The sequence below is a fragment of the Chrysochloris asiatica genome, unplaced genomic scaffold (genome assembly GCF_000296735.1).
Source record: "Chrysochloris asiatica unplaced genomic scaffold, ChrAsi1.0 scaffold00076, whole genome shotgun sequence".
Lineage (NCBI taxonomy): Eukaryota > Metazoa > Chordata > Mammalia > Afrosoricida > Chrysochloridae > Chrysochloris > Chrysochloris asiatica.
In genome coordinates, this window is record NW_006408594.1 from 12755698 (window position 1) to 12777701 (window position 22004).

Below are 22004 nucleotides of genomic sequence, written 5' to 3' on the forward strand. Positions count from 1 at the left end.
GGTCGATGATGCATGGAGGGGATTGGAACCATGGCAATGAGATGATATACGATGGAATGAATGTAAAACTAAAGTTCTCTCATGTAAACTACCATATAATTCACAATAAAACATAAAAAAAAAAAAAAGAAAAAAAGAAAAGCAACAACAAAACACCCCAAACCATGAACCCCAACCACTACCATCCTACTCCAAGTCTTCATGATCACCTTTTAGGCTACAGCAGTAGCCTCTACCTGGTCTCCTAGAATCCACTCATACTTTTCTCCTGTCTGTATATACAGTCTATAGGTGTTGTAGGATAAGCATTGGACTAATCCTATAGCACAAGGTCAGCAGTTCAAAACCACCAGCTACTTCACTGAAACCCTGTACAGGGTCGCTATAAGCTGGAACAGACTGGATAACACTTAACAAAAACAGCAACACAACAACATACACATAGTGAGTGCTGGCATGGTACTGTAGGACAAGCACTGGACTGCTAATCTTAAGGTCCTTGGAAACCTTACATAGGGTTGCTGTGAGTCTGAACTGACTTGATGGCACATAACAATAACAACATATATACAGCAGCCAAGACATCTTTTAATATAAATGAGATCTTATCGCTCCTCTTCTTAAAACACTCCCATGGCTTCCCAGATCACTCGGAAGAGAATCAAGTCATAGACAGCATTTTGCTGTCTGGCCTTGCTTATCTTTCTGACCTCATCTACATTCTCCAGCGTGTGCACTGTTGTTTGACCATGTCTTCTAACTATTTCTTTAGCATACCAAAGTGTCCTCTCATCTCAGGAACTTTGAACTTTTTTTCTCTGGTGCAGTCCTCTTCCAGATATTCTCAGGGTTCCTTGTCTCATTTATTGAGTTTTCTACTCAAATGCCATCTTTTCAGAGAGGCTGACTGTCACCCCTCCTAAGTCTTCCTTTCCTGTTTTAGCTTTCTTTAGAACACTTACTACTACCAGCCGTTATACATTTTTTTAAATATATACAAATATTTCCTTACTTTGATCCTCAATATAAGATATTTTAATGTTTAGAACTATGCTGAGGAAAGCATATTGTAGATTATCAATAAATATTTGTTGAATAAGTGAATGAATAACTAAAAAATACCCAACATTACTTATTGATTAGGAAGAGCTCAAAGATTAAGACAAACTTTTCTGAGTTTCTAAATTTCTGAAAGAAAACTATTACAAAAATTTGACACATTCTTTCTTAAAAAAGAAGATACATATAAGATATGTATATAGGTAACATTAAGAAGTAATGTGCTTTAAATAGTTACCTGATCTTTGAGAAATTTTCTGATGTTTCGATGAGCCCGGGAGCATTCGGTTAATAAGCTGAGCACTGGAGTTAGACCCTCTCTATAGCTGCTTCCCTATAAAGAAAATCACACGTGCTTATTAACGAGTATCTAACAGTAGTAGTATTTTTTCTGTTACGTAACTATGGAAATTAGCATTAAATTTTTTATGGTGGTGATGATAGTGATGGCAGTAAAATAGCTTATTTTACCAAAACTTTTATAAACTAGTGGCAGTGGTGGTAAAGTATTTTATTTACCAAAACTTTACAAATTATTTTTAAAATTATTTTCCCTACAATATCTCCATACACTAGTTATATTTATGTTTACTAATGCCCATTTCTTAAGTCTTCAAGGGTCCATAATGGTTTAGTCAACGGCCTTAAATGAGGCAGATTTTAGTGATGTAGCACCTGACCAAGCACATGACTAGAGAAAATAAGCAGCTCATGACAAATGAGTATCTTTCAGGTATTATGGAAATCACTTATCAAGTTTTGGGTGGGGATAAGTTTTAGGGATAAGCACTGGATCACAAGGTCAATTTCAACAGCAAGGTGGTGGTTCAAATCCACCAACCATTTCTCAGAAATCCTTTATAGGGTGTCACTGTGCATCAGAACCAGCTTGACAGCACTTAACAACACCACCAACATGAAACAGTATTTAAATTTTCCTTTGTTTCAGGAACTAGTTATACTTTTGGTGTTGTATTAACCCACTTTTCATGAGTAAACAAATAAATTCAGTTGGTTTCAGATTTTACCAGGGACTATAAAAAGAAAATGCTTTCCAATGTACGAACAATAATGTGAGAACGCCAGCTATGAAAGCTAAGATTTAAAACTCAAGCCCTGTAGTATGTGTTTGTATGGGTGGTACATTTACAGTCTTTAGAAACATCTTCCCAAGCCCTCCATTTTATCAGTCTTACCTTGTCTATTCTCTTCTCCATAAAACTGAGTAACACATGAATGGCTTCCATATTCATACCATTGTAAGCCATGGTATTATTTTCCAAAGCTGTTTCTTTCTCAGCTGTTTTATCACTGGGCTCATCTAGAGTCGTTGCCTCTTGTGCTGTTTCTTCATGGGTTAATGGACAAATGAGAACATCCAAACAAGAGACCGGAACATTGCTTAAAAGGTTGACTGCATTGCTGAAAAGCAATTTAAAAAACACAGTATTTTAACTTAATTGAATAGTCCCTTTAAAGTGCAAACATAATAGGAAATTCAGAAGTGACTTTTAGGAATCAATTAAAATGTTTCTTTTACAAAATGAGTCATTAATATTAACTTGGCATTTACAATCACAGGTTGAAAATAAAGAAGTATTTAAAAAATACGTATTTGACAAATTAGAAAAAACAGATGTTAAATGGACAGACACCACCACATAATGTCACATCACCTTCTTAAATGCTAAAAGAAGAATTACTTCATTTTAATGCCAGCTCTTTAATTTTAATGATAACAATGCTAGCTTTGTATTTTTTCTCCCTGGAGTTTCAAATCCTTTCGTGGATCCACTGGTGTTCTATTCTTCCTTAGATTACAACATAAAGCATTTGAGAAATACAGTATATAAGCAGCTTATATCACAGAGACCAACCAAATTAAAACCCAAATATTGTAGGATTAAGTTCTGTTCCTTCTAACTACAGGAAAAACAATGTTTATTTAAATCATTTCATTTTTTGTATGTGTGAGAAATTTTCAGAAAAGGTAATGGTGCTTTTCTTCCTCTCTCATCACCAGATTCCTTTTTAAAAAGTCAACACAGCGATTTTTGATCTCTATTTCTTTGTTCCTGGCTTTTTGTGGTTAAGTGCTGTTGAGTTGATTCCGACCCATAGCGACCTCAAGGAGCAGCTGGTGGGTTTGAACCCCTGACCTTGTGGTTAGCAATCCAGTGCTTATCCTGTAGTACCACACCAGGACTGCAGCCTCCTGGCTATATAATAATAAATACAAGAGCCTAGGATGCACACCAGTAGGGGGACCCAAACATTATATTTTTGGCATTCCCTTAAAACCTTATTCTGTTGTACATGAGATTAAAATGATGCAAACGATTTAAAATTTGTGCATATTCTCTCCCTGTATTAGTTCATATTCTTTCATCTAAGAAGAGAGATCATGTGCTTGGCTAATTGAATCTTTATACGCCTGGGCCTCAGAACTTCCTGACAGACAACAATGGAAAGAAAGGCATTACATTTCCTAGTGACAGAGAGCAGATCTAAAAATAACCACATCCTGACTAAAAATAACTCTTGTAAATGCAATTTAAAAGCTTAACTGCTTGGAAACCAAATTCAGGGATTAATCTATCTGATGTCTTAATACAGGGCACAGGAGTTCCTTTCAATTTAGAAAAACTAAAATAAAACCAACAAAACTAGAAATAAAGTACCAAAAACTTGTCTTTACTTTTCACCAGTAATGTGAAATTCATTACCCCAATATTGCCTTTCTTTTCATAATATGGTAAAATAAAAATGCATCAAAAATTAAATATAAAAAATTGACAATGCAGAACAATGAGAGGTCATGTATAAGACAACAACAAAAAATTCTGAACCACAAGCCAACTAATTTAAAAGTCCTCTGAATGATTCCTGGTAAAACATTATTTAGTTGCTTTTACTAACATATTATATATATGACTACACTTACCTCTCATTTTTCTATAGTTAGGTTCCAAAGACCGGGTCATTATTCAAACATCGACATTATGTGAAAATGGAGGAGTTTTTTTCCTGGGGAGGTGCTGGGAACCTAGCTGCCCACCAGGCCCACCACAGAGGAAGCCCAGTTCCGCTTACTTTGGGATGTATTTAAACTAACACGCATCCCTTCCCAACACCCTCACGAAACCTCCTTCTTTCCTCTCTTCCCACCCTGCAGTGAAGTTGAGCTGTTGGACTCAGAACAGCTTCCCGGAGACGGTCAGGTGAGCCTCCTAGGAAGGGGATACTCTGCAGCCCTGCTCACTGCACCCACTGCCTCACTAATGTGCAAGGCAGAGGGCCGATTTCTGACTGTTGCTGTAAACGTGAAATGCAGGTTAACAAGTGAGAAGTAGACAGGGATACATCTACAACCACCAGTCACCATCACCACACAAAGCCTCTAGTTTTGATTATTTATAAAGTTGCTTGAAATACAAGGCTTTTTGACAAATTAAAAATTTTTGGCCACACATCTGTAGTTCCTTGTTGTTGTGAAGTGCCATTGAGTTGATTTCGACCCACAGTGATCCTGTATAGGGTTTCCGAGCAGCAGCTGGTGAGCTTGAACCACCAACCTTGCAGTTCAAACTGGGACATTTTACTTCTGTCTTAAGCATTTGAAAATTGTTACCAAGTATAAATTCACTGAGAATAAAAAGGAAAAAATCTACCTTAGAATTAATTTCCAAAACTGTCTAAGCTATTCTAAAATTTTAGGATATTTTTTTAAAAATCAGGGCAAAAGGCTTTCAAGTCCAATGATCATCTGATTCTCTGAAGTCTACCATAGAGACCACACTGAATCATTTCAGATGGTTCATTTCATTACATAGGAATGTTCCCCCCTTTAAATTCATTTAAAGTAAGCAGTTTCCAGGAATTCAGTAAATTTAAGAAACCAAATGCAGAGTTTAGTTCAACAAATATTTGGAGGTTTTAGGCTTTTTAAGAAAAGTTCCCATTTTCTCATCTCTTATTAAAGTGGGTTTTCCAAACAACTACAAAATTAATTTTCTGGCTCACTGTGTTTGAGCTATTCTTTTTAAGTAAGGAAGGCCAGCTTTTTGAGCTCTGTCACTTCCCTGACAGTTTTATTTGTGGTAGAGTGTATGAAATTCTCCAGCTACCAGGAAGTCGGGGACTATGCACAGAGCTGCACAATGGTGTTTGCATTCCTCCTCCAGGGGGTAGAAATACTGTGTATATTACTCTCCTCTTTTCAGCTTCCTAGAGATCATTAATCACGGAGACATGACATCCTCCACAAGGCTCCCAGCCCCCTCCTGATATGCAGATTCAAAAGCAAGGTCTATTTAGAGCTCCGTAATGCTGTGGGAGAGGAAAAGGAATCTAATGTCCACTCCTGTGTCCATCGGTGGGCTAAACATAATTAAAGACCACAACACTTTTGGCCCACAGAAGAATGACTCTGAGAAAAACGACACTGGCACATCTAGACTTACAACTGTGAACAAATCGTCCTGGCCAAATGTAGCTTCTTTACATTTGAGGCTCACCAATTTTTTTTTCCAGACTACAAAGTCCATTTAAATGACTTTTCACATCTCCAAAAGATTTTCACACACATAAGACCCAGTTCAATTTAATTTCATTCATTTCAGCCATTGCTTAGTAAGAGCTTGCTACGTGCCTGGCATCATTTTAGGAAGGCTTTGTGAAGAAAAGAAAGAGAAAAACCTCTGCCCTCATGGTGCGTCAGGTCGAGATGGGGAGAACAGTCATAAGAAGTAAACTAGAGGGCTTGCCGACAGAGGCCTCACGGGGAGCGCCTGGCTGCTCCACACCCAACCCCCGGGGCTGTGGGGGCAGAGAGAGTACAGCCTTACACTGGCCTTTCAGTGTGCAGTGGTGGCAGGAAGCATGGCAGAAAATTAAGTAACTGTCTGCTGCATAAACCGTGACGGTGAAACATTAACAAACAAAGGAAAAGTCAGTGACTCTCCTCTACATGTTGTGGTTGAAAATAATCTAGCTATTGATGGTTTGGGTGCATGTGAAAGAAGCTCATCTTTGAAGAACACATATGAGAAGTCAGACAGTCAATGATGAAGAGAATGACATACTTCATCTGGTGTATGGACTAACATAGCACGCCTGGGCTGCCACATCTGTCTAACAAAGTCTGTGAGCAATACGACTGTTTGAGGGCCGATGTGGTAGCTGATGCCAGACAAGCCACTCACAGGAGCATGAAATCCTAAGGATAATTGGCAAATTTTCAATGAATTTCACCAAGTCTTATAAACATTAAATTTATTAATGTAATTAAAAATGGATTTCTTATTATAACTAGTGTTACTATTTTAATTCACCTCCTACGAAGGGGCTTCAAAAAGTTTATCGAGTTCCATTTTTTCCATGAACTTTTTGAAGTCCCCCTCATATAATTACTGAGTTATGTAGTTCTGAAAGTATTTTTTATTCTCTTTAATTTGCTTAAATTACAAAAGTCAAACAAATATAAGAAAATGGTTTATGACTTTAGCAACATGTTTTCATATAAACCTTACATCTACTTACTATAAGGTAGGTTAAAAAATCGGTATTATCACTCCTATTTGATCTGAGAGAAGACAGAGATCTATAATGGGTTACCTAGGGCCATACAACCAATGAAAAGATCTGGTAGAACTCACATCTTATTACTACAAGTTAGACGTTCACACAAACTGCAGCAAGCATAACTATCTTACTTATACAAGCTATGAAACATAAATCTGTACGAACAAAAAAAACCCCCACCACATTTAATTGCTCGGTGAACTATTTAATTTCAAAGAGTTATTAACTTTATAGGGAAATATTTAAAATTTTAATTCATTGACAAGTATAGGGATTATACTCTGTAAATGAAGTTTGATCTTTGATCTAACTGGAGGACTAAACTAAAAATCCTGTCTTTATTCTTTTCTATTCTAAGCAGAATGGTTTTGAATCATAAAACTCTGCTGGTCATGGAATGGGAACGTCCTTGTATCTGAGCCAGAGGCAGTGAGCCGGCTGTGACACTGTGAAGCCCCAGGGGGCGCCAGGCTCTTACACAAGTAGAACTGGGCAGCCAGCAGTGAGCTCCAGTCCCAGAAATCTGGGGGTAGTGTCACACATTATTGCTTACTTTACAGACAACATCTGTATTCTTCTCTTTACTATAGTTAGTTCACAAAAGATAGGAAAGGTGTATATGGTATGTTCTTTGGAAGTACAGTAGAATGTGAACTTGGACTGTGAGGAAGATCCAAGTGGATTAGTAAAAACCGTGTTTATTTAAGGCAACTGAGTTTAGTTTCAAGTATTTAATGCAGTCTGATCGATTTTGCAATTTGTCTAATACTGAACTGACCAATTTGCCAAATAAAGGTATTAAAACAAAACAAAACAAAACAAAACAAAACAAAACACATAAACAAGATATATAAGCTAATTGAACAGCATGCTCTAGAAAAAAACCTGAATATAAGCTAGACAGGACATGTGGGTGGTAATTTTAAATAGGTTGGTTAGGACAGGCCTCAGAGATGGTGTCATTTAAGCAAAAACTTAAAGGAGGTTAAAGAGTGAGCCATGGGAGTATCTAGAGAAAAACAGCATTCCAGGCAGAAGTCAGAGCCAGAGTAAAAACCCTAAGGCAGAAATAGTGACTGGAGAAGAAGTTGGTATGGCTGACCTATCACACATTAGGAGGAGAGGTAGAATAGGAGCTGAGATAGCTAATGGTGAGCCCGACTGGTCTGGCAGTCTATTGTAACTTCAATTTTATTCTGTGTGAAACATACCTTCGCAGGGATTTTTCTGTTTTTAAAGTTATCACTCTGGCTATAGCACTGACAATACATGAGGGTAAGAAGGGTGGTCGTAGTGAAGTGGTTAGACTGGATATATTCTGAAGGTAGAACCAGACTTGCTGACCAGCTAATTGTGGAATATGAAAGAAAGAAAGGAGCAAAGTATGAATTTCAGATTATAGCCTCAGCATGTTAAAGCTGGAGTTACCATAAACTGAGATGGGAAACATTGCAGGGGAAGCAGTTTTTTTTTTCAAGATTAAAGTTTAATTTTGGGTATGTTAAGTTTGTAATGTCTATTATTAGACTTCCAAGTGGAAATGTTAATAGGAAGTTAACGCTAAGAGTCTGGAGTTAAGGGAGGGAGATCTGGGTGAGGGAATAAACTGAAGAACCAAGGGCATGCAGATGATATTTAAAGAGACAAAACTGGATGAGATCAGTAAGGGAGTGAGTGTGGACTGAAATACTTTCAAGGATGAGGAGGTTCACCCAGCTGCAGAGCAGTGGAAGGAGAATAAACAATGAATGAGGTGGGAGGAAAACCAAGGTAGTGTCTTGTAAGAAAGTAAGAATGGGGCAATCAACTGTGCTAAATGATACTGACAGACCAAGGAAGATGACGACTGAGACATGTTCAGAGAGTCGAACAACACAAAAGACACTGCTGACCTTCTCAAGAGCAATTGTGGGGCAGCGGTAGGGCTAAAGCTTGAATGCACTGGATTCAAGAGAGAAGAGAATAATCAGGTAAGACTTTAGAGATGGTTTTCTGCAAAGGGAGACTGGAGCCGCAGCAGGTGAAGAAATGCCAGGGAAGATGGTATAATATAATTTGTAGTGTACAGTGCTTGGATTCTAGGGCGTCTCTGACTACTGCAGCCAAATCACACAGCCTCTTCTAGGCTTGAGGGCCTTATCTCTAAAGTAGAAGGAAATCAACTCACCCTGCCACACTGATGTGAGGATTAAAGAGACCAGGCATGCAAGGGTCTCTGTCTGGTACATAGCATATGGCAAAATGAAGGAGCTTTTGAACACACATTATAGTGTGGAAAAGAACAACATGTATCTGGAAGAATGAAGGAATACAGTAGCTGTGGAGAACTGAAAACAAGCCCTTACTTTGAACTGCAAGGTCGGCGGTTCAAGCTCACCAGCTGCTCCTCGGAAACCCTACACAGGGTCGCTATGGGTTGGAATTGACTCGATGGCACTTAACAACAACAAGGTCTCTAAGGAGGCCTCTCAGTAGGTGCTAAGACCAGAAAGGTATATGTATCTGCGTGTGGACTAAGGACTAAAGATTATAAAGAGTCTTGGTAGGGTGCTTTATTCATTGGTCATATTAACAATCAACTTATATTACTCAGCTTTAACTAAACTCTTATAGACAAACTGCTTAAAATAATCCCGGGATTCCTGGGCCCAGAGGCAGTGACATGGCTACAGAGGACTAGAGCAGAGAGTGAAGCGTCCAGCTGATATGAAGTGAGGGGATATGCACAAGAACACCCATACTTGCAGATAGTACACAGTTGACCTAGCTTCAATGACTGGATGATCAGAACTTGACTAGAAGAAGAAAGAAGAGGGAAAAAAAGGAGTAACCCACTACAATTTGATGAACTTTACCTATGCTTATGGATGTAGTAGCTCGAAAAGGGAACAAATCTTTACAGCGGGGATCACTTCCACCCCCTCGGTAGATAGGGTTGACAAGGTTGGGCAACTTAGACAGTAGCTACCCAAAATAGGGGTGGTGGTGGTGGTGGCGCTACAAAGGCAGGAAATGACTGCCTTACAAGCTTTCAAGAGGGAGCCTAGTTCCAGACGGGGCGGGGGAAGGTAGAGTCTCCACTGAATGGTTTCCAATCTGTTGGGATGAGGCTAATGAAAGGAGATGGGGATAAGACTCTTGTGGTACAACAGTGAATAATTGCTATCAGGACTGACTGTGACAGTCGGAAATGTAAAGGTAGACATTTTGTAACAAAAGGAGGGCAGTGACTAATTTTGCAGTCCAGGAGTGGAGGTCCCTGGGATCATCAAGTGAGAAGAAACGAGAGCAGGACCTTACCCAGAGAAGCAGTGACCACGGAAATGGAGGCAGAGATGATGACGTGGAGAGATGGAGCGGCTGGGGACACTGGACTCAGGGAGGGAGAGGGGCTGTGTGCTGACGGCCGGGGGACAGGCCTGTGGGGTGTACCCTTTGGTTGTCTGATGATGCATGGAGGGGATTGTAATCATTGCAATGAAACAAAATACGATAGGATGAATGTAAAACTGATGTTCTCCCATGATATCCACATAATTCACAATTAAAAAAAAAAAAAAAATTCCTGAAAAGAAATCAAAGGAGGTTGAAGGGCTTAAAATACTAGTTCAAAAAAAGGGCAAGACCTTAATTTGTGATATTCTGACATAAAAACATGGATGATCTAAACTAAATCTATCAAGAAGAAAAAAAAAGATTATTTCAGATAGTGATGAGTGCTATGAAAACAAAACAAGGTAAGGAACAACAGACACATGTGTGATTTATATTCACTATAATATAGATGAATCTTGCCTTAAGCATGGGGGGGAGCTTCACAAGGTCTGGGGAAAATGAAATTGAAAGGTAATGGAATTTTTTTCAAGACCTTTTTGAATTCCTCTTTATGTAATGCCCTGAGATATTAGCTAATCACAGTTAAAGTGTCACAATTCCTAAAGCACTTATATACAAAGTGTGGTAAGTGTGCAGAACATAAAGAAAAGCCTTTCGGGTTGCAGGGGGAAAAAGTTTGAGGTAGGTTAACTTAAAAAATGACTAAAAATATTTATCTTTATTGTCTATTTTTGTATACGAGGTTTAAGTTAAAAAGCACTGCTACAAAATCATAGAAACCTTTATTAAACAAAAATGTGAATCTATTGTTTCTCGATATATCCTGCATCTAGTTTCTATAGTTCTGTACTCTTTAATTTACACCAGGTAAATCAAATTGCAGTTTTGGCACCCTCGAATGTCTCAAACTGTGTTCCTTTCAAATGCTGAGTTTTTGCAACAAAAACAGTGGAAAGGGACAAGATCAGGGCTAAAGGATAGATGGAGTATGGTTTCCCCACTTAATTCTCAAGGGATAAGCTCTGGCTACCCTCAAAGAATGAGCAGGTGCATTATCACGATGAAAAAAAAATTCCTCAATGCAACTTCCCTGACCATTTTTTCTCAACAATGCAGTTTTCAATTTTCTTAAAACTTCACAATAAGTCCTCTTGATTATCCTGTGTTCTCTGAGAAAATCTATCAAGATGACTCCTTTGGAATAAAAAAATATTCACCATAACCTTAGCAGCTGACCTCTCTGTCTCTTTAATTTAACTGACTCAGAAGATCCCCATGGAAGTCACTGTTTAGACTGGATCTTTTGTGAAGGCACCCTAATGAGACTAAGACAAGTATACTACTGAGAAAGCTTGTGTGCAGTCACCAGTCACCCACTGATCGCTGAGACATATTTAAATAGTTCTGTTTAGGATAAACCTGTGCACTTATTAACTGGAACTCTAGTGGTGACACTTCTTGACTTACCCTTGGATATTTTGTGGTTTACTTCATAAATCAGTTTAATACTGTACATACATATTTATATACTATAAATGTAAATATATACATTTATATGTAAATACGTATATAGAAAAAAATCTTTTTCATTGATTAGGGATATAACTTAAATGTAACCAATTATGCAGAAAATACTTTAGATATGAAGTGAAGGTAAGCAACAGGCTGATAATTCTGAGAGGATAAAGGTCTGATGAAATATTTTTTCTCCCACTAAATGGAATAGATTTAAGAACATTCATATTTTGAAGGGATTAAAAAGTCCAAAGCAGAGACTGAAGATCTAAGAGAACAAGGTATAAGAATTAAGTCTTGGACAAGAAGAAAGACACTTGATTTTGTGAGGCAGGCAGGAAGTAGGAAAGACAGGTACCAAAACCAAAAATTAAACTCTTTGCCGTCAAGTCGATTCTGACAGATAGTGACCACAAAGGACCGAGTAGAACTGGCCCATAACGTTTCCAAAGCTGTGATTCCTTATGGAAGCAGACTGCAGCATCTTTCTCTCATATCTGGTGGGTCTGAACTTCTGGTTAGCAGTCAAGTACTTGTAACTACCCACTAAGGTTCCTTAAGAACAGGTACCAAAAACCAAACCAATTACCATCGAGTGGATTCTGACTCATAGTGACCCTGTATAGGTTTTCTGATGCTGCCAATCTGCCGCGGAGAAAGTGGCTGGTGGGTTTGAATTGTGTGGTTAGCAGTCCAGTGCTTGTCCTAAAGTCCCACACAGACTCCTAAGAACAAGCAGAGATCACAGAAAGTTTATAGGTCCGGATGAAGGGCTAAGGAACTGAGGAAGTTCCTGCCTCACAGCCTCCAATTACCTTGTTAAGTGACTAGCAAAGTCATACATCATCATCCAGTGTTTGCTGAGCATCCACTATGTATAAGTGTTTTAGGTGCTGGGGATGTGGTGGTGGACAAGGCAAGCAAAATCATTATTCTTGTCAAGACTATCGTTTAGCAAACGACAGAAACAATAAACATGTTAAACAAAAAGAAAAAAGATTGTTAGTGATGAGTGCTATGAAAACAATAAAACAAGGCGCTAAGATAAGAACAAGGGGGCACATGTGTGTTTTCACCTGTGTTAGGTAGTTAGGGGAGGCCTAACTGAGGAGGTGACATTTAGGCTGAGTTCTGAATGACACTAAGGACCCAGCTTTTAAAGACCTGGGTAAAAGCATTCCAAGTAGAAGACAGGGCAAATGCAAAGGCCCTTATTGTATGCAGGCCATGTCTGAGGAAGAGAAAAATGGGCAGAGGAACTGGAACACACAGTCATCTAGATTGCTTCCTAAATTAAAAAAAAAAAATCTAACAAATTACAAAATAAGTAAAGCAAGAACCCTGAAGTAGGACCAGGACATGTTTTCCTTGGGTAACAGAGATATGTTGTTGAGAGTAGATGGCTCCCAAGGGTGAGTCCAATGCCTCAAATCCAATTTTATGGATTCAGCTAATACAAAATAATCAGAGATGGCTTTTCTCAGTCAAAAGAAATCTATGTGCTGGCATATTACCATAATGAGTGCATACCACTCCATTTATTAGACAGAGACTTCCTGATGCTTTAGCATGCTTTTCTCCCCTATCATTCTGTAGAAAGCATAGATACTTGATCCAAATGTCAGGCTGCTATTTTTTTAATGCCTGTGCCAAGTGGGTTGGAGACTTTCAGCTCTCCCATAATCTCACCATCCCTCCCTTCTGTTGCCAAGCCACTCCAGATACCTTCTCTGTAAAACCACGTAGGGGCTGAGGGTGAAACAGATGAGGACCTGAGAAGAGTTAAAAAGGTTTGGTAGAATCATATATAAAGGACAGAAAGAGGAGACTGATAAGGGGAAACATATTTCCCAGACGAGGTTACATATCATATATAAATGCACAATGACAAAAGTTTCCTTTGAATCCTAAAAACAGAGAGGAATCATGAGAAGACATTAAGCAGAGATTTACTTTTTGGGAAACAACTCTGTGTAGTGGAGTGGATGGACCCCATCTGTCCGGCATAAAAGTGACAGGAAAAGTGCTCTGACAACTCGGGGATTGGGTGTTTGCAAACTGGCAGAACACGGCAAGTAGACAGAGGCTGAAATGATGAACCAATATTTTCAGACAGAAGAAACTAAACCTAGAAGGAGGCTTTTGTTGTTGTTGTTAAGTGCTGTCGATTCGGTTCCGACCCACAGCGACCCTGAAGAGGGTTCCCAAGGCTGTAAATCTTTATGGGAGCAGAAAGCCTCATCTTTCTCCCGCAGAACAGCTGGTAGTTTCGAACTGTTGACCTTACGGTTTGCAGCCCAATTCGTAACCACTATGATACCAGAGCTTAGGTAGGAGAAAAAGGAATCATTAGAGTCCAGAGGTTTAGAAGAAAATGTAGAACAAGTACAGTGTGAACAAGGGAGAAAGTACAGTGTTAGACCACAGTGAGCTTGTCCTATGAGCAATCTGTGTAATTAATTCACGAGGAACTTAAACACCTCCTTGTCTTATACTGTTATTTAATGTTTCATAACATTTATGCCTTGTCTTCTCATTTAGACTCTATGTTCCTTCAGGATGAGCACTACAGTCCTTTGAGCAGCTAACACAGTGCTCAGCTAATGGTCAGAAGACAGCTGTTCAATCAAAGCAATCCAAAACCCACTACTACCCACCATGGTCAATTCTGATGTCAAACAAAGCAGAAGTGCTCCTTAGGGTTTCTGAGACTGTAAGTATTTACGGGAGCAGCCAGCCTCATCTTTCTCCCACAAAACAGGGCAGTGGTGCATTTGAACAGCTGATCTTGCAGTCAGCAGTTGGCTGCTTAACTCACTGTACCACCAAAGCTCTTTTCTATTCACTTTGTCGTTGTGTACCGGTGAGTCCGTTCCAACTCATACAGACCCTGTATAGGGTTTCTGAAGGTGGCTGGTGGATTTGAACTACTGACCTTGCAGTTACCAGTCAAGTGCTTATTCTACAGCACCACACCAAGACAGTTTACTCACTTAGAAAACTATTACTCACAGGGAGAATCAATGTAAAGAGCGAAGCGCTTTAATGATAACAGTAAAACAAAATTAAACCCCATTTTCCCTGATCTCTCAAGACAATGTAAACGCTCCTTCTGCCGTTGTTGCTGTTGTTAAACGCCCTCGAGTTGGTTCTGACTCATAGCAATCCTATAGTTTCCAAGGAGCAGCTAATGAGTTTGAACCGTCGACCTGGTGGTCCAATGCATTCATTATCCTGGAGCACCACACCAGGACTATGTTCAGTCAGACACAGCACTCATGTAAACAACTGTACTTACATTTGTTTACAAGCCTGTCTTACCCACTAGTTGCTTCATTTTTGTTGCCCTAAAGAGCTCTGGTAGCACAGTGGTTACGAATCAGGCTGTGAACCTTAAGGTCAGCAGTTCGAAACTACCAGTGGCTCCGTGGGAGAAAGATGAGGCTCCCGTAAAGATTTACAGCCTCGGAAACTCTGTACAGGGTCGCTATGGGTCAGAACTGACTCGATGGTACTTAACAACAACAACAAAGTTGAGCATCATGTCTAACACATAGCAAATGCTCAATGAATAAATATGGAATAAAATGAAATCAGCCAATTTTCAAATATTTACTAAAAAACCTGCCATCTGTATGTAAAATATTAGGTTTAGCAATGTAATGAGGTACCACAGTAATTACACTGTCACTCTACAACATAAAAAGGAATTTGTCTAGCAAGTAAAGAATGAAAAAAATAAAACCTTTTGGAGACATATTGAAGATGTTCACTGAATACAAAAACTAGACTGAGACGCTGTTGCTATGCTAGTTAGGTACTGATGAGTAGGTTCCAGCTCACAGTGACCCTGGGCACAACAGAGCGAAGCACTGTGCCACCCTTACAATCGCTACATTTGAACTCAATCAATTGTCAGTTAATCTCATTGGGGGTCTTCTGTCCTCTTTTTTTGCTGACCCTACATTTTACTAAGTATGATGTCCTTCTCCAGGGACTGGTCCCTCCTGATAGCATACCTCAAGTATGAGAGACGAGGTCTTGCCATCCTGGTTTCTAAGGAACATTCTGACTGTACTTCTAACATAGATTTCTTTGTAGAACTTAGTAAAATTGCCATGTCTTTAATGTAGCAAGAAAGGTGGATCATAACAGAGTCTTCAGTATATACAAAAGAAAATGTAATGTAACAAATAAACTTTAAAAATCAAATAAGATGCCAATGAGTGGAACTAGAGGCCTACAGGTTAGTAGTTAATTCATGTTACTGCTATGTCCATGGTCTCTTGATTTCTCTGGGAAGAAAAAACAAGGCACTGTCTTACAGTCAACACTTCAGAAACAGTTCTAAGCCATTTTTCACTCACTTGTCTTTAAGAGTACCTTTATGAAATCACAGTAGACGACCTTGGATAGAGTGGGAGAAGAATGTAGAACTGAAAACTCAAGCTCACAATAAAGACCAGGCTCACTGGTCAGATGGGGAGTGGAGGTGCCCCTGAGACTGTAACCCTTAGTCACCCTTCAGGTCTGGAAATGAGCTCACCTCCATGTCTTCATTCACAGTCAGGCAACAGACAAGTCTATGAGGGGAACAGTAGTAACACTGGTGAGGTCTGCATTCCTTAAAGTAATCAACCACTTGAGATCAAATGGGCAGCATTACCCAAGGACAAAGTTCAAAGAGGTTATGAAGAAAAGAGAAATAGAAACACAGAGAGGAAGTGGGATAAGTGATGTTACATTGTGGGGACTGCAGTCTATGACAGGAAACAAAATGTGCATGAATTGCTGCACGGAAAACCAATTTGCTCTGTAAGCCTTCACCCAATTCACAGTAAAAGCTAAAGAAAAAAAAGAACTCCTTTACCGGTGCTTCAGAGCAACTCCGACTAACAGAAAACAGGTTTCTACATATGAGGATAAACATGGAAACAAGTTCCTAAAGAAAATATCAAACAAGAAGCAATTTTTAAAACAGATGTGGTATTAAATATTGGCCTGAACACCCAATATGCACATATCATAGTAACGGTACTGGAGGAACAGCAGCAGCAGTGCACTGGCAACGTTCACTGAGAACTGCTGGGAACTAGGCATAGCAGGCTTCATGAACTTCTAGCTGAATTATCATCACACCCTTTGGAGTTTGGTGATACTATGAGTCCTGGTGTGGCACTGGAGGATAAGCACTGGACTGCTAACTACAGACCGGCGATTCAAACAATAGACAATAACCTTATAAAATTTGAATGGTACGTTATTTTGAAACTATAGCTTCCTTTTTTCAAACTTTGTCTTAAACACACATACCCAGAAACTGTTTCAAGGTCACCAGAAATGAGAAGAACTTAATGCTGTTAGGTGCTGTCCTCATTCACAACAGAAGGAAACATCACCTGATCCTGCACCAATCTCACAATCATTGCTATTCTTGAGTCATCCCATTGGGGGTCTTCCTCTTTTTCCCTGACCCTCCACTTTACCAAGCACAATGTCCTTCTTTAAGGACGGGTCCCTCCTGATAGTATGTCGAAGTATGAGAGACCCAAGTCTGGTCATCCTGGCTTCTAAGGAGCATTCTAACTGCACTTCTTCCAACACAGATTTGTTTGTTCTTTTGGCAGTCCATGGTACTTTCAATATTCTCCTCTAAAACTTTAACTCATATTAACTCATATGCATCAATTTTTCTGTGGTCTTCGTTACTCATTGTCCAACTTTCACATGCATATGAGGCTACTGAGGATACCGTGGTTTGGGTCAGGTGCACCTTAGTCCTCAAACTGATTATCTTTGCTCTTCAACACTTTAAAGAGGTCTTGTTTGTGCACCAGATTTGCCTAATGCAATACTTCATTTTATTTCTTAACTGCTGCTTCCATGAGTGTTGATGATTGATCTGAGCAAAATGAAGTCTTTGACAACTTCAATCTTTTCTCAATTAATATGGATGTTGTTTATCGGTCCAGTGGTCCAGAGGATTTTTGTTTTCTTTACATTGAGGTGCAACCCATTTTGAAGACTGTAGTCTTTGATCTTCATAAGCAAATATTTTAAGTCCTCTTTGCTTTCAGCAAGCAAGGTTGTATCATCTGCACATCGCAGGTTGTTAATGAGTCTTCCTCCGATCCTGATGCCACATTCGACTTCATATAATCCAACTTCTCAGATTATTTGTTCATCTTACACACTGAATAAGTATGGAGAAAGAATACAACTCTGGCATACACTTTTCCTGATTTTTAAAGCATTCAGTGTCCCCTCGTTTAGTTCGAATGACTGCCTCTTCGTCTACACTGTTACTGTTGTTGTTAGGTGGCATTGAGTTGGTACCAACCCATAACGACCTTATGCACAGCAGAACGAAACACTGCCCAATCCTGGGCCAATCTCACCACTATTCAATCCATCGATGCTGCCACTTGGCTAATCCATCTCGTTGGGGGTCTTACTCTTTTTCTCTGACCCTCCACCTTACCAAACTTGATAGCCTTCTCCAGTAACTGGTCCCTCCTGACAATATGTCTGAAGTATGAGAGACAAAGTCTGGCCATCTTGGCCTCCAAGGAGCACTCTGGCTGCACTTCTTCCAAAACGGATCTATTGGGTCTTTTGGCAGCCCATGGCCCTTTCAATAGTCTCCTCCAACACCATTAACTCAAAAGCATCAATTCTTCTACAGGCTTTCATCTTTCGCATGCATATGAGGTTATTGAAAATAACCTTCCTTCCTTCCTTGCAGCTTTCACATGCATATGAGGTTATTGAAAATACCATGGCTTGGGTCAGGAGCACCTTAGTCCTCAAGCTGACATCTTTGCTCTTCAACACTTTGAAAAGGTCTTGTGCAGCGGATTTGCCTAAAGCAATACGTCATTTGGTTTCTTGACTGCTGCGTCCATGAGTGTTGATAGTTGATCCAAGAAGAATGAAGTCCTTGACAACTTCAATCTTTTCTCCATTGATAAGAACGTTGTTTATTGGTCCAGTGGTGAGGATTTTTGTTTTCTTTACATTGAGCTGTAACCCATACTGAAAGGGGTCTTTGATCTTCATCAGTAAATATTTTAAGTCCTCTTCACTTTCAGCAAGCAAGGTTGTATCATCTGCATATCGCAGGTTGTTAATGAGTCTTCCTCCAAACTTGATGCTGCATTTTTCTTCATATAATCCAGCTTTTCAGATTATTTGCTCAGCATACAGGCTGAATAAGTATAGTGAAAGAATACAACCTTGTTGCACACCTTTTAAAATTTTAAACCATTCAGTGTCCCCATGTTCTGTTCGAAAACCTGCTTTTTGGTTCAGGTACAGATACCTCATAAGCACAATTAAGTGTTCTGGAATACTCATACTTTGCAATGTTGTCCATAGCTTGTCATGATCCACACAATCTAAAGCCTTTGTTTAGTCAATAAAGCACATGTAAACATCTTTCTGATAGTCTCTGCTTTCAGCCAAGATCCATCGGACATCAGCAATGATATCCCTTGTTCCACATTCCTGTCTGAATCCAGCTTGAACTTCTGGCAGTTCCCTGTTAATGTACTGCTGCAACCATTTAAAAATTATCTTTAGCAAAAATTTACTTGCATATGATGTTAATCGTATTATCTGATGATTTCTGCATTTCTTTGGGCCACTTCTCTTTGGAATGGGCACAAATATGGGTCTCTTCCAATCAGTTGGCCAGGTACCTGTCTTCCAAATTTCTTGGCATAAAGGAGTGAGTGCCTTGAGTGCTGCGTCAGTGTTGGATGATTTTAATTTGTATTCCATCAATTTCCAGAGACTTGTTCTTTGCCCAAGCCTTCAGTGCACACTGGACTTTCTCTGTCAGTATCATTCTTTCTTCTTTTAATCATTGTTTCTTAATAATATGCTACCCTTTGAAATGGTTGAACAGTGAACATTTCTTTTTGGCAATAACTCTGTGGATTCCTTCCATCTTCTTTTGATGCTTTCTGCGTCATTCAATGTTTTCTCCAAAGAATCCTTCAATGTTGCAAATCAAGGGTTGACTTTTTTCTTCAATTCATTCAGTTTGAGAAATGCTGAGTGTGTTTCTTTTCTTTTGGTTTTACAGGTCCAGGTCTTTGCATATTTTATTATAATATCTGACTTGGTCTTCTCAAGGTGCTCTTTGAAATTTTCTGCTCAGCTCTTTTACCTCCTCATTTCTTCCATTTGCTTTAACATCTCTATGCTGGAGAGCAAATTTCAAAGTCTCTTCTGAAATTCATTTTGGTCTTTTCTTTCTTCTTAATGATCTTTTGGTTTCTTACTCTATGATATTAATGATGTCATCCCATAACTCTTTTGGTCTTTGGTCATTAGTGTCTAACGCATCAAATCTGTTCTTGAAATGATCTCTAAATTCAGGTAGGACATATTCAAGTCATATTTGGCTCTCATGGACTTGTTTTAATTTTCTTTAGCTTCAGCCTGTACTTGCACATGAAAAATTGATGGTCTGTTCCACATCTGCCCCTGGCTTATCTCTTTCCACAGATGTAGTCAATTTGATTTCTTTGTTTTATATCTGGAGGTGGTCCGTGTGTATTGTTGTGTTCTCTGCCATTAAAAAAAGGTACTTGTAATGAAGAAGGCATTGGTCTTGCAAAATTCTATTATGCGATCTCCAGCAATATTTCTCTCACCAAGGCTATATTTTCCAACTATTGATCCTTCCTCTTTTTTCTTGACCTTTGCATTCCAATCACCAGTAATTATCAATACATCTTGATTGCATGTTCGATCACTTTCACACCTAATAAACTGGTAGAATCCTTCAATTTCATCATCACTGGTTTTAGTGGTGGGTACATAAATTTGAATAATAGTTACATTAACAATCTGCCTTTCAAGCATATGGATATTATCCTATCACGGACAGCACTGTACTTTAAGACAGATCTTGAAAATTTTCCTTTTGATGATGAATGTGATGCCATTCCTCCTCAATTTGTCATTCCTGGCATAGTAAACCATTGTCAGATTCAAAATGACTAATACCAGTCCATTTCATTTCATTAATGCCTAGGATATTGAAGTTTATGCATTACATTTCATTTTTGACAATTTCCAATTTTTCTAGATTCCTACTTCTTTGATTCCATGTTCCAATTATTAACGGTCGTTTACAGTTGTTTCTCCTTATTTTGAGTTCTGCCCCATCAACAAATAAAGGTCCTAAAGACTTTACTCTGTTCATGTCATCACAGTCACCTCTACTTTTAGGAGGCAGCTCTTCCCCATTTGATTTTTAACGCTTTCCAACCTTAGGGGCTTATCTTCTAGCACTGTTATCTGGGAACATTCAGGTGCTCTTCCTCATGCTTCAATATTCAATATTCTGGTGCTAAAAGTCTTCCACTGTTATAAAGTTTTTAGTAACTAAATATATGGAAGGAGTCATTTCTCTTTATTCCTAGTCTGTCTTAACCTGGATGCTCAGCTGGAACCTGTCCACCATGGGTGACCTTGCTTGTATTTAAAATAACAGTGCCATAGCTTCTAGCATCACACCAACACTCAAACTACCACAGTATGACAAACTGACAGATGAGTGGTGGGTAGAACTTAGTAGATGCTAAAATTCTATTTTTTCAGTGTTGTTTGGTGCTATCAATTGGTTCTGACTCAGAGTACAACAGAAAGAAATACTGATTGGCTCTGGAACATCCTTACAACCATTGCCATCTTTGAGCCAGTTGTTGCAGCCACTATATTAATTAATCTCATTGCAGGTCTTTCTTTTTTTAATTTAAGGTTTTTATTGTGATTTGAGTAAAAGTTTACAGGGCAGATCATCAGTTTTACATTCAACAAATCATACACCTTGTTTCATTACAATGAATTATAATCCCCTCCATGTACCATCAGTTAACAGTGTTTCTTTCTCTCTTATTCACTTTAGCTCTTTCTTCTTCTTTTTTTTAAAGACACTCAGGCATATATAATAATTTACACCACCAAAGGGCACATTCTGCAAGTCTACCTCCTGGCCGCCAGCTCTTAGTCCCTCTCACAGGCCTTTCTTTTTGACCCTGTACTTTACCTGAGCATCATGTCTTTATCCAGGTAATGTTTCCTCTTGTCCAAAGTATAAGTGACAAAGTCTTGGTATCACTGCTTCTAAGGAGCATTCTCACTGGACTTCTAGCACATATTTGTTCCTTCTTCTGGCAGCCGTTGTATAATCAATATTACTGTCAACACTATAATGCAAAGGAACCAAGTCTTCTCTAATTTTATTCATTGTCCAGCTTTTACATGCATATGAGGTGACTGAAAATATCATAGCTTCCGTTGTGTGCACCTTTGTTTTTGCTTTTTAACACTTTCAAAGAGGTCATTTGCAAAAGATATGCCAATGCACATGTTCTCTGATATCTCTGATTTGTGGATTTCTACTGGAGGAAAACTCATTAACAACCTGCAATATGCAGATGACACAACCTTGCTTGCTGAAAGTGAAGAGGATTTAAAACATTTACTGATAAAGA

The 22004-nt window shown here is 39.0% G+C and overlaps 1 protein-coding gene across 1 annotated transcript in view; it reads right to left on the reverse strand.

The window, feature by feature from the left end:
* RIC8B (RIC8 guanine nucleotide exchange factor B) overlaps window positions 1–22004 on the reverse strand; it is a 153062-nt gene that overhangs the window by 53766 nt on the left and 77292 nt on the right. Inside the window, exons 5-6 of the mRNA XM_006865251.1 lie at window positions 2256–2481; window positions 1298–1393 (exon numbers count right to left, since the gene is read on the reverse strand). Coding sequence (XP_006865313.1) covers window positions 1298–1393; window positions 2256–2481 — 322 coding nt within the window. The remainder of the gene's footprint in view (window positions 1–1297; window positions 1394–2255; window positions 2482–22004) is intronic.